The sequence below is a fragment of the Canis lupus genome, chromosome 16 (assembly GCF_048164855.1).
Source record: "Canis lupus baileyi chromosome 16, mCanLup2.hap1, whole genome shotgun sequence".
Taxonomy (NCBI): Eukaryota; Metazoa; Chordata; class Mammalia; order Carnivora; family Canidae; genus Canis; species Canis lupus.
Genome location: NC_132853.1, coordinates 19,468,315 through 19,481,827, shown reverse-complemented (window position 1 = coordinate 19,481,827; position 13,513 = coordinate 19,468,315). Strand labels below are relative to the sequence as shown.

General features: G+C 35.0%; 1 protein-coding gene across 12 annotated transcripts in view; it reads right to left on the bottom strand.

Moving 5' to 3' along the window:
* The window catches only part of NF1 (neurofibromin 1), a 274,270-nt gene that overhangs the window by 178,762 nt on the left and 81,995 nt on the right, over positions 1–13,513 (bottom strand). For 7 of the 12 annotated variants that reach the window (XM_072779390.1, XM_072779394.1, XM_072779382.1 and 4 more), the window contains 5 exons: positions 13,235–13,392; positions 3,737–3,910; positions 3,139–3,261; positions 2,814–2,888; positions 508–537 (listed from right to left, as the gene is read on the bottom strand). In XM_072779390.1, coding sequence (XP_072635491.1) covers positions 508–537; positions 2,814–2,888; positions 3,139–3,261; positions 3,737–3,910; positions 13,235–13,392 — 560 coding nt within the window. The remainder of the gene's footprint in view (positions 1–507; positions 538–2,813; positions 2,889–3,138; positions 3,262–3,736; positions 3,911–13,234; positions 13,393–13,513) is intronic. The other 5 variants (XM_072779384.1, XM_072779389.1, XM_072779391.1 and 2 more) reach the window with 1 other exon arrangement.

The window sequence follows — 13,513 nt, the reverse complement described above, 5'->3', positions numbered from 1 at the left end:
TTTCAAGACAAAGTATTTCTATAACCGTCTTCAGTGAGACTTTTTAATGGTCAATTCCATAAATCTGCATAATTATTTTATATATAGTCCTTTTCAGTCAGAAAGTACTTCAGATTCAATATCTATTAGCCTCAACCACAGGAAGAAAAAAGCCAATCATAACAAGAAATAATTTGTCAAACATTCTACAGTATGATAAAGTATCATTATCTAAAGTATACCTTTAAAAGACACTTTATAGACTCAAATTTATGCTTTTTTGTCAAACTATTCATTGAAGGTTACTGATGCTAAGTATTTTAAAAATTAGCCAATATAGGTTTCTCTTTATAAAAATAGACTTCATATTGACGTGACCTCTGATACAGACACACTCCACCTTCACACATGCAGCACTCATCAGAGTACAGAAGGATGCACAACCACTTCACCATATACACTGAGGCATGCATGAAGTACCACTCCAGGCATGCTTTAAACCCACAAAGGAGCAGCTCAGCCACTTACAGCAGTGCCAAGTCCATGCTTGAAAGTGCTCTATATATTCAATTGTAGACAAAAATATTTCACAATTAAAGTAACTAGCCACAAAGTATTAAAAAATTATATACTTGGGTTTATTAAATACACTTTTTAAGCATTTATGTAGAACCCTCCACTCTAACAAATGGAATGTTTTTAGTATTATAAGTCAAAGAAGAAACATAATAATATTTTAATTCTAAATTACAGATAAACCTGAGAAGCAAAATCACCTCTTTTTTTTTTTTTTTAAACAGCCTTGAAAGTAAACATTGAGAATACAATGTCTTGGGGTTCACTACTCTGGCAAAAATTAAAACTTTTTAAGTTAAGTTTTTAATACAAACATACCTTATCTGCAATCAGATTCATTAAGCTTTCTCTTTCGAGAAAATAACATGAAAAGTTATTTATACCTATTATTTAACCCACTGTTACCCAACTGTGGAACATATCATTCCCTCAAGGCATTTTAGTTGTTCAGTATATCTGGGGTTTGGAGGAGGAAAGTGGCCCAAATGGCATTTAACGAAATGAGGATCAGGGATACTAGGTGTCTAGCAACGCACAAGGTTGTCCTGTACAACAAAGAACTGCCCTGCCCAAAATGCTACTATCATCTCATTGAGAAACTAAACATGTCACTAAATAGATTTAGAATTATTTTTCTCCTGCAGGAATGGATAACGAAAATGAAATAAAAAAAGAGAAAACAGAGGCGCCTGGGTGGCTCAGTCAGTTAAGCATCTGACTCTTGATTTCAGCTCAGGTCATGATCTCAGTGTTTTGAGACTGAGCCCCATGTTGGGCTACATTGGACATGGAGCCTGCTTAAGGTTCTCTCTCCCTCTCCTTCTGCCCTGCTCCCTCTCTAAAAAAGGAGAAGGAGAAGGAGAAGGAGGAGGAGGAGGAGGAGGAGGAGGAGGAGGAGGAGGAAAGAAAAGAAAAGAAGAAAAGAAAAGAAAAGAAAAGAAAAGAAAAGAAAAGAAAAGAAAAGAAAAGAAAAGAAAAGAAAAGAAAAGAAAAAGAGAAAAGAAGTAGAATTTGGTTTAATTCAATACATCCAAGGCAAATGAATATGGGGAGGAATTTTTAACTCATCAGAAGATATACTCTTAAAATCAAATTTGATTATAAAGAGGACAAATATACCTAATTAATGATTAAAGCCCTTTTTAAGGGAGAAAACGTTGACCAATTTACACATAAATGGGTAAAAGTAGAGCTAGAGAACCTTCAAAATATTACTGTTCCTAACCAGAAGAACAGAATTTGGTAGAATTTTAAGATTAGGAGTCCAAATATCTAAGAAAAATTTCATGTGATTTCAAGACAAAGTATTACCATAAATGTCTCAAAGTATTTCCATAAATGTCTTCAGTGAGACTCTGTAATGGTCAAATAGTTAAAAATTCATGGTCCAAATCTGATAGTTTCATTATCATTCTACTTAATGTACTCTCATCAGAGTCAAAGGTTTCACAAGTATCCTTTAATGAGCTTAATTTTGTCTGATATGCTTTTGTATCACATCAACACCTCTATTTAAGTGTGTTAATATTTCATTTATTTAAGGAAGACTACTAAAAAGTACAATCAAACATGATCTCACCATTTTTTAAATGTACCATTCTGGCCTACAACATAAACAGTTACTACTTTTAACTTAAAATGGTAAGGTGAAAAAAAAAAAATGGTAAGGTGACAAGTCAGAAAATATCAAATGCAAGGAAAAAGCTAGGAGTATTAAAATAGTATGTAGTATGTAAAGAGTTTGGGGATGAAAATGTTCAATTATAGTCTCAGTGGCACTGTTCTCAAGAGCTTTTGATACAAATAAAATATTTTAAGTTTAATCTTTCCAAAGGCTCCTATTAACTTTACCTTTCTCAATAAAGGCCCTCAGGTCAAACTGAATATGAAAAATACAATTGCAGGATGCCTGGGTGGCTCAGCGGTTGAGAGTCTGCCTTTGGCTCAGGGCGTGATCCCAGAGTCTTGGGATTGAGTCCCATATCGGGCTTCCTGCATGGAACCTGCTTCTCCCTCTGCCTATGTCTCTGCCTCTCTCTCTCTCTCACATGAATAAATAAATAAAATCTTAAAAAAAGAAAGAAAAATACAATCGTTTATCAGTTACTAGATATCACCCGTCAGAAATCTTTCTATACCATACATCTAAGTTCAAAATCTTTTACAAACCAAGAATGTTTTTCTTAAAAAGAAATACAAGAGGAAAGAAAGGAAGGAAAAAAAATTTTAAGTAATTTAGCAATACCTTTTGGACTTACATTGGTGATGATTCGATGGAGTGAATTTACCAGCACATAGTGAAATGTAGAAGGGGAATTCTGAGCCAGGCAGATCTACAGGGGATAAGAAAAAAATTGTGTATTATTTCTATGAGAAAAATATTCAACACAAATGAAGATAAAAGAAACAGAAAGGAAAAGTTTTTAAAAAAAGGAATAAATCCTTAAGGTCTTAAAATTAACATCAATACATAATATTGAAAAATACCAATTCATCTTTCTAGTCTTTTCACATTTATAAAGTAAGGATCAACAGCATAAGTTGTAATAGTAAACACAACTGGATATAAACCAATACTCTCACCTTAAAGTGTTGGTTATTGTGAGGGCTTATTCGAAAGCAAGAAACAAGGCAGTCAATCATTAGATCCACATCTGCAGGCTGACTGCCTCTTGAGAATGGTTTACTTGGATTAAAGAGTAGGTTCTATGAAAATCCCAAAAGAAAACAAAAGCCTTTAAACAATCATGTAGTACTTTTTTTTACTAGTATTTAATAATACCAACACAGCATCCACATACATGGAAATAACATTCAATTGCCAGAAGAAGCACAAAGCACTAACAAAGTGGTTCATCAGTCTGATAAAATTCTAAACTATACCAGAAATGGTTCCTTTCAGGCCCTAATTTCTACATTATTTTAAAACCAAGTCTGAATATTTATAATTTAACAAAATGAGTTAATTCTGTGTTTTCATCATACTGTAAAAACCAATTTAGTCTGATTGACACAGAAATAACAAAAGCAGGTCTTATGAACTTACCATCCAAGAAGATTCAGAACTTCAATGTTAGCAATGATCTTTGACAATGATCTAGCATAATAATACTTATACTAGAAGTTTATTTTTCCTTTAGTTTTCTTAAAATTTGTAGTTAAGAGATAACAACTGCATTACCTTAAGATCAACCACCATGGACTGAACCAGTAGGAAAATGACAGAGTTATCTTCCCAATTGATATAAGTACTTGCTTTACAGAGTTTGACACAGGCAATCGCAGCACTTTCTGTCAGCTGCCTGCTTCCTCCGTGGCCGGCGAGTGCTTTTCGTAGACTGTCCAGAAACAATTTCTATAGAATTCAAATATAGAAAAACAACAATATGCGCAGTTTCTAACATTTCAGATTTGTGTAATAAAATAGCAAATTATCAGCCTCTAAAAATTATATTTTAAAACTACATGGGCAGCCTGAGTGGCTCAGCAGTTTAGCGCCCAGGGCCTGATCCTGGACACCTGGTATCGAGTCCCATGTCGGGCTCCCTGCATGGAGCCTGCTTCTCCCTCTGCCTGTGTCTCTGCCTCTCTCTCTCTCTCTCTCTCTCTCTCTCGCTGTGTCTCTCATTAATAAAGAAATAAAATCTTAAAAAAAAAATGTCATCATTTACATGTTTCTCAAATAAAAAAAAAAAAAAACAATCTGTTCTTCACTGTCTTTGTTGAATTATTAAAGGAACTTAAGAGAGAGTCCCTCCCAAACAAAGTAGTTAACTTCTCAACCCTGAATTCAGCTGATCATATTCTCTTTCTAAATATTTCTAAATATTATACTGTCTTGGTTGTGGTCTATGCCAAACCATTGATTCTCTTCTAAAATTCCACGCATATTCAACCTTAAGCCTTCTAACTAGATATACCTAAGGCTGTTCTATTGCTCTAAATTCTGTTCCTGAGAAAAAGTTATCCATTCTTATGATCTCAAGCCCTAATTGCAGCTCACTAACAAATTTCCCCCTCTGCTTTTCACCTAAATGAAAATCTTACAACTCTACTTACATGTATTCTCAAATATAACACGTCAAAAGCTAAAATGATCAATCAGCAGCAGAATATACATTCTTTTCCATTACTCATAAATACCCAGGATAGATCATATGTTAGGCTACAAAACAGGTCTTAATAAATGTATAAGAGACTGAAATCACAGGAAATAATTTCCTAATCACAATGAAACTAGAAATCAACAGCAGAAGGAAAACTGGAAAGTTCACAGATACATGAAAATTAAACACCAATGGCCAAAGGAAAAAAAAATCACAAAGAAAATTAGAAAATATCTTGAAATAAATCAAAGGGAAAACAACACCAAAAACAGGACACAGTGGAAGCAGTGCTAAGAGGAAAACTTGTAGCTGGAAATGCTCACATTAAAAAGAAGAAAGCTCTCAATTCAATAACCTAACTGTATACCTTACGGAACTAGAAAAAGAGCAAACTAAATCCAAAGCTAGCAAAAGGAAGGAAATTAAAGGATTACAGTAAAGACAGAGAATAGAAAAACAACAGGAAAAAAATCAAAATCAAAATCTGGCTCTTGAATGGGTCAAGAAATTTGAAAGACCTTTCGCTAGATGAAGAAAAGAAAGATCCAAATTACCAAAAAACAGAATTGAAAATGAGAATATTACTGTTTTTAAAGAAATAAAAAAGACTAAAAAACAATTGGATAACTCAGACAAAATGGGCAAGTTCCTAGAACATACAATCTACCAAAACTGATTAAGAAATAAAAAATCTGAATTAAGCTAGATTTAGTAAGGAGATTAAACCAGTAATCAAAAACCTCTCAACAAAGAAAACCCCAGGTTTCACTGGTGAATTCTATCACACATTTAAAGAAGAATTAATACCAACCCTTCTCAAATACTTCCAAAAATTTAGAGGAGAGGGAACAAACATTTCTGAACTTTCCATTAAGGGTAACATTATCTTAATACTAAAGCCGAACAAAAACACAACAAGGAAACTACAGACCAGTATCCCTAAAAATATTTATGAAAAATCCTCAAGAATTAGCAAACCAAATTCAGCAGTATATTAAAAGGATTATACAACATGACCATGTGGGCTTTATTTGTAGAGTAGAAAAAAGGTTCCAACAACAAAAATCAATCAATATGATATACCATGTTAGTAGAATGAGAAAAAAAAAAAACAAAAACAAAACCCTCACATAATCCTTGCAACCGCTGCAGAAAAAACATTTGACAAAATTCAACACCCTCTCATGATAACAGCACTGAGTAAGATAGGAATAGAAGAAAACTTCCTCAACATGGTAACAGCCATATATAAAAAGAGGACAGCTAACACCACACAACAGTGAAACACCAAAATCTTTCCTCCTAACAAGGGGAACAAGATAAGGATGCCTAGTTTTGCTGCTTCTTTTCAACATTATTAGGGGAAGTCCTAGACAAAACATTTAAGAAAAGAAAAAGAAAAAAAAGTTACAAGTCATTTAAATTGGAAAAGAAGAAGTAAAATTGCCTCTGTTCTTAGATGACAGAATCTTATTTGTAGAACACCTTAAACATACACATGCACCTATTAGAGGTAATAAATTCAGCAAAGATCTAGGATACAAAATCAACATAAAAATCAGTCACATTTCTAGACACTAGCAATGAACCACTTGAAGAGGAAAACAATTCTACTTATGAGAGCATTAAAAAGAATAAAATACTTGGGAGTTAACCAAGATGGTGAAAGCTTACACAATGAAACTACAAAACAGTGTTACAAGAAATTAAAGACACAAATAAATAGAAACATCCCATGTTCACTGACTGGGAGACCTAACATTGTTAAAATGTCCATAATGCCCAAAACAATCTACAGATTCAATGCAATCCCTATCAAAACCCCAAAAGCATTTTTTTGTAGAAATAGAAAAACCCATCCAAAAATTCATATGGTATTTCAAGGAATAAGAAATAGCCAAAGCAATCCTGAGAAAGAACAAAGTTGAAAGACTCGTATTTCCTGATTTCAAAACTTACTATAAAGCTACAGGAATCAAAACACTGTGGTACTGGTATCAGAACAGAGCTATAAGCAGTGAAACAGAATAGGAAGTCCAGAAAGAAATCCTCACATACAGGATCAAATTATTTCCAACTAATGTGCTAACACCATTCAATGGAGAAAGGACAGTTTTTTTGAACGAAAGGTGCTAGGAAAACTGAATATCCAGATCCAAAAGAATGAAGTTGGACCCTTCTCTCCCTCATATGTAAAATTTAACTCAAAACAGCTCAAAGATCTAAACAGCTAAAACTATAAAACATTAAAGAAAATCTTCACAACACTGGATCTGGCAGTTTCTTTTGGATATAATAACAAAAAAGCACTAGGAACAACAACAAAAAATGAATAAATGGATTTCGTCAAACGAAAAACCTTGGGTCACCTGGGTGGCTCAGTGGCTGAGCATCTGCCTTTGGCTCAGGTCGTGATCCCTGGGTTCTGGGATCATGTCCCACATCAGGCTCCCTCTAGGGAGTCTGCTTCTCCCTTTATGTCTCTACCTCTCTCTGTGTGTTTCTCATGAATAAATAAGTAAAATCTTTTAAAAAAAGAAAAAAGAAAAACTTTCTGTATCAAGTGACACTATCAAGAAAGTAAAACAGTCCACAAAATGGGAGAAAACATTTGCAAATCATACATCTGATAAAGGATTACCATCCATAACCTATCAAGAACTCCTACAACTCAACAACAACAAAAAATAAACAGCCCAATTAAAGAATGGGCAAAAAACTCCAATAGACACATCTCCAAAGAAGATATACAAATGGCCAATAAGCTTATGAAAAGATGATCAACATTGTTAGTCATTAGGAAGATGCAAATCAGGGCACCTGGCTGGTTCAGTCACAAGAGCATGCAACTCTTGATCTCAAGGTTGAGAGTTTGAGCCCCACGTTGGATGGAGGGACTTCTTAAAATAAACTTAAATTGTTTTTTAAAAGATGCAAATCAAAACCACAATGAAATACCACTGAACACAAGAAATTTCTAGGACCTAAACAAAAGTCATATATACATAGAATGGAATACTGATTCAGCCACAATATGAAATTCTGATCATGCAACAAAATGGATCTTGAAACATTTTAATGGCATTAGCCTGACATATAAGGTCAAATATTGTATGATTCCATGATATGAGGTGCCTAGAATAGGCAGCTGAGAGAGACGAAGAATAGAATAGAGGCTACCAGGGGTCAGAGATTGGGGGAATGAGGAGTTAATTGTTTAACGTACAGAATTAGACTTTAAAAAGTTCACTAATAGATAATGGTGATGGTTGCAAAACACCATAAATGTACTTGATGCCACTGAACTGTACACTTAAAAAAGGTTATTTCATCACAATATAGATAAGTAAATAAAATTTTAAAAGCTAAATTCGCATTATTTTGATCCAGTTCCCACTTTGGAACTTCCTTTTATCAGCCAAAAACACTACTTTGTATATCTCACCTTTACCCCTAAACTTTTCCCTATTGCCTAAAGAATAGTTTCAATCCCAACTGTCTCACAGTATCCTCCAGACTGTTCACATCTGCCTCTTCATCCTCATTTCTTATCAACACCTGAATAAATCTTCAAGTCTCTAGCTAACTAACTTTTCTGAACATCCATTTTCTTGATCACCCAGACCTGAACAACTCTAAGTTCTATTCTTATTTCAAGCTCAACTAAGGTTCCACATCTCTTCTTGCAGCACATACAGCCTGCATTATTCTCCTAGTGGACAGGTACTCTGGATATATAGCTTTGCATCCCTAAAGAAATAACTGGAAAACCTAAGAGAGAACAGTCTAGGCCATCCTTGACTCCTCTTCTTTCTCCTAACTCCTTCATGTCTTGGTTCCTGGAGGATATAGATGTATTTCTCAGGTTCTCTTGCAGTTAGATATAGCCATGTAACTAAGTTCTACCCACTGGAATGTGAAAGTGTGCCATTTCCAGGCCTGGCCCATAAAAAGCCTCAGCATGATTTCCCATGTTTTCCTTTCTGGCCAGCAGAATAGGATCAACTTCCATAGAACCTATGTTTTAAAAATGGCAGTCTTTGCTGTCCAAGGTCCTAAGAAACCACAAAGAGGAGGGGGGTATCCTACAGAGCTATTCAGATCAGCAGCTCATTACTGTTTCATAAGTATAATAAAGATCTATTGTACTAAGCCATTATACTACCTTCCTAGTAAAATAAAAACACAATAAAATAACAAAAACTATAAACTAAAAGAGAGAACCTTTTCTCACATATAGTTCACATATAGTCCACAATGTATAACTGAGCCCAGTCCAATATGCTTAGGGTTCTATTTGTTATTTGCTCTTTGCTTGCTTTATAATAAAGAACTAAATGATTACCAATGCCTAGGAGGAGATCTGTCACACTGCCAGTCTATTGGCTACTTAAGAATTCAGGGAGCTTGGGGATCCCTGGGTGGCTCAGTGGTTTAGCACCTGCCTGTGGCCCAGGGCATGATCCTGGAGTCCTGGGATTGAGTCCCGCACCAGGCTTCCGGCATGGAGCCTGCTTCTCCCTCAGGCTGTGTCTCTGCCTCTGTCTCTCTCTGTGTCTCTCAAGAATAAATAAATAAAATCTTAAAAAAAAAAAAAAAAAGTTCAGGGAGCTCAGTATACTCATAGGAGACTCTCAAGCTCCTACAGGAATTCTCAAGAACTACAAGAATAGTTTTAAATGCAGTTTTAAACATTTACATTAAATTCTGTACCCTAAAGAAATGATACACAGTCTTCTCCAGTAACCACAGAATTTTTTCCCCACAGAATATTTTTAAAGCAAATATGTACTACCATTTTCTAAGCACAATTAAATCTTTAAAAAATCACCAAAAAAAAAAAACTAACAATTTGGAAACTATAACAGATTCTTCTAAATCAAGGTTAGTATCATAAAGTAAGAGACTAATAGACAAAAAGTCCATAGGTGAATAGAGAAACTGGCATAATAAAAAAAAAAAAAAAAAAAAGGAAAATAAGTACAGGAAATCAATAGACATGCAAAAGAAAACATGCAAATAACCACAAAACAGAAATGATCCTGAACATCACTAATCAAAAGCAGTAAAATGAGACACTCTTTTTCATGTTATTAAAGACTGAAAAACATGTGATCATGGTTAAGAATGTGGGAAAGCAGGCATTCTAAGTCATATTAGTGACATGCTACAAATATTGGAGAATGTAAATCTAAGAATAACTATTAACATTTTTATATACAGGGTTGTTTGGGTAGCTCAGTCATTTGGGTATCCAACTCTTGATTTCAGCTCAGGGCATCTCAGGGTCATGAGATCGAGCTCCATGACAGACTCCACTCAGCAGGGAGTCTGCTTGGGATTCTCTCTCACCCTCTCCCTTTGCCCTTCCCCCTGACTCAAGCACACTAGCTTGCTCTCTCTTGTACATGTGCTCTCTAAAATTAATAAATAAAATCTTAAAAAAAAATTTAATAACAAATCCCAGTTTTGGAATTCTAGTCTATAAAATCAAAAGCATCTGTTAACTGGGGTGCCTGGGTGGCTCAGTCAGTTAAGCATCTGCCTTCGGCTTGGGTCATGATCCCGGGGTCCTGGGATACAGCCCTGTGTTGGGCAAAAAGCCTGCTTCACCCTCTCCTGCTTCCCTGGCTTGTACTCTCTCTGTCAAATAAATGGATAAAATCTTTTAAAATATTAAAATATAAACATTTATTAAAAGCATCAGTTAACAAAAATATATGAACAAACATATTTACTTAAGAATTAAATATAATGTCAAAAATTTGAAAAAAAAAAATCTAAGGGGGATCCCTGGGTGGCGCAGCGGTTTGGCGCCTGCCTTTGGCCCAGGGAGCGATCCTGGAGACCCGGGATCGAATCCCACATCGGGCTCCCGGTGCATGGAGCCTGCTTCTCCCTCTGCCTGTGTCTCTGCCTCTCTCTCTCTCACTGTGTGCCTATCATAAATAAAAAAAAAAAAAAAAAAAAAAAAAAAAAAAAAAAAATCTAAGTACCTAAGTATTCATCCATTCACAGTGAGGTGGGTGAGTAAATGAGGCTCGTTAGTGTAACAGAATATTACCTAACACTTAAAGGAATGTGTTAGATCTCTACCAACTATTTTGAAGAACAGCCAAGACACACTTAAGTAAATAAAACAGATGCAAAGTAATGTGTATATTATGATTTCATTTTGGGGTGCCTGGCTGACTCAGTCAGTGGAGCATGTGGCTCTTAGTCTCAGGGTCATGAGTTCAAGCCGCACACTGGGTGTAGAGAGTACTTAAAAATATATATGAATGAATGAATGAATGAATGAATGAATGAATGAATGAATGAATGAATAAATAAATAACTTCATTTTAAAATATAACCATCACTGCCTTATGTACGTATGTATATTTTAATTTGAATATTTGTATGAGCAAGTAGATATGAATGGAAGGATACGTATAAACCAACCATTAATAACGGTTAGCTCATAAGTAATGTGACTAGGAAAGAGTGAAAATACATAAAAAATAAATGAATAATGCAATTTTTAATACAGAAGTATTTTAAAATCTAAAATTTTTAACCTAGAAAATTACTAAGAAATATATAAAAGTCTATTTCAAAAATCTTGAGACATTCTGGGTATAAATGTCACATATTGTGTGATTCCATTTATATAAAATGTCCAGAATAGGCAAATCCATAGAGACAGAAAATAGATTCGTAGTTATCAGAATCTAGAATAAGGAGTGACTGCTAACAGATATGAGGTTTCTTTCAGGGACAACAAAAATGTTCTTAAATTAGATAGTGGTGATGGTTGCACAATTTTTTGTATATGCTAAAAACCACTGAACTGTATGTATGCTTTAAAAGAGTGAATTTTATGGTATGTGAATGATATCTCAATAAAATGAATAAATAAAATCTTGGGTAGGAGCAATATGACCAAAAAAGCTAGGAGACAAAAAGAAAAAGAATTGGCTACATACAAATTTTAAATATCTAAATAGCAAAATCTAAAACAAAAAAACCTATAAAGTTAAAAAAAAGAAACCAAGCAAAAAGTGTACATACAAATCAACAAAGAACAAACTATTCAGTGGAAAAAGAGATTCATAGAAGGTATACAAATAACCAATAAACACTTGGAAAGATGTAGTTGTGATCATTTGAATACAAATTACTTAAGAGTAGTATTGAATTTATAGTAGCTTTTTAGCTCTGTTTCTTTTCCCAATAAACAGAACCCCCCCCAAAAAAATTACTCTTTTGACAAGACCCCAAAGCAACCTAACATGAAAAACGGTGTCCTCACAACAGAAGATAGAGGCTACAGATCAAAGAGGAGTACCAAAGCATCACAGACTCTAAAGGATTACCTAAGTTCACTTATTTAGCCATCTATTGCATAAATTCCCTATCCAATATTTCTACAAATTATTGAATCATTCTGCTGATTCTGAACATCTCCATCCACAGGCAAATCATTTCATGGGCAGGAGCCCATTTCATGTTCACTCAATTAAGAGTATTTCTCCCAAAGTGGCAGGCAAGCAAGCAATAAACAGTGTATTACGAAAACAAACTGCATAGAGAAATTCAAATAACACAATATTAACACCCTACACTGCTCTATTTTATTTTAAGGATATTCTTTATTGGGATCCCTGGGTGGCGCAGCGGTTTGGCGCCTGCCTTTGGCCCAGGGCGCGATCCTGGAGACCCGGGATCGAATCCCACATCGGGCTCCCGGTGCATGGAGCCTGCTTCTCCCTCTGCCTGTGTCTCTGCCTCTCTCTCTCTCTCTCTCTCTGTGACTATCATAAATAAAAATTAAAAAAAAAAAGGATATTCTTTATTAACTTATTTGAGAGAGTGAGAGAACACCCGAGAAAGAGCATTAGCAGAGGAGAGAGGAGAAGCAGACTCCCCACTGACCGGGGAGCCTGATGTGGGGCTTGATCCCAGGACCCCAGGATCATGACCTAAGCCAAAGGCAAACACTTAACCAACTGAGCCATCCAGGTGCCCCTACCCTATTCTATTTTTTAAAAATTACAAGGGCTCCTTAGAATTAGCAGTTGTTTTAGTACCAATTTCACTTAGCATATGTGGTATCCTACACCCTCCTAATAAAATGCTATGAACACTGTTCTAAAATATCTAAAATGAGTCACTAAACAATTTCATCAGCACCAAGCAGATACACATCTAAGTATATGCAAACACAACACAACACAACACAAAAGTGATGGATTGATTGTAAGAGAGCAACCCTTGCTGTAACTGTCAAAAAAGCTACTTGAGCACTAGCAGAAGTGTTGTTTAGTCTTCTCTGGTAAAAGAATGAAACTAAAGAATTGTTTTAAATCTTTAATTAATGAGTGGTATCATTTATTTTCCCTCCAAATAAACCTGTGTATGAGTAGGTCTCTGCCAAAGCCAGCAAACAAAGAGACCTAATGTGATGATAATTAGAAATGGTCCCCTGAAATACTGTTCTGACAGAACACTAAGCCTAAAAGTGATCCACATCTTGATTAAAATGGACTAGATGACATCTGGACGGAGTGGAAATACTTGTGTTTCCTCACCTTATTCATGTTGTTTTCATCAACCACATCCTTGGATATATCCTGAATTATTTCTGGACACAAGATAAGGAGAATGATTTGCAGTGGCCAAACTGCTGCTTTACGTTTGGTGCTTTCAGCAAAACCATCCACCAAGTCAAACAGTTTTTCCGCACACTCTATGTAAAAAAATACAATTAAATGATATTACTATTATGAGAAGAAAATCTCTGGCATTAAACTAAAAGCTGCCACTATCCAAAACCCAAAGGTCACAGTTTTAAATGATAAACCTAGAAG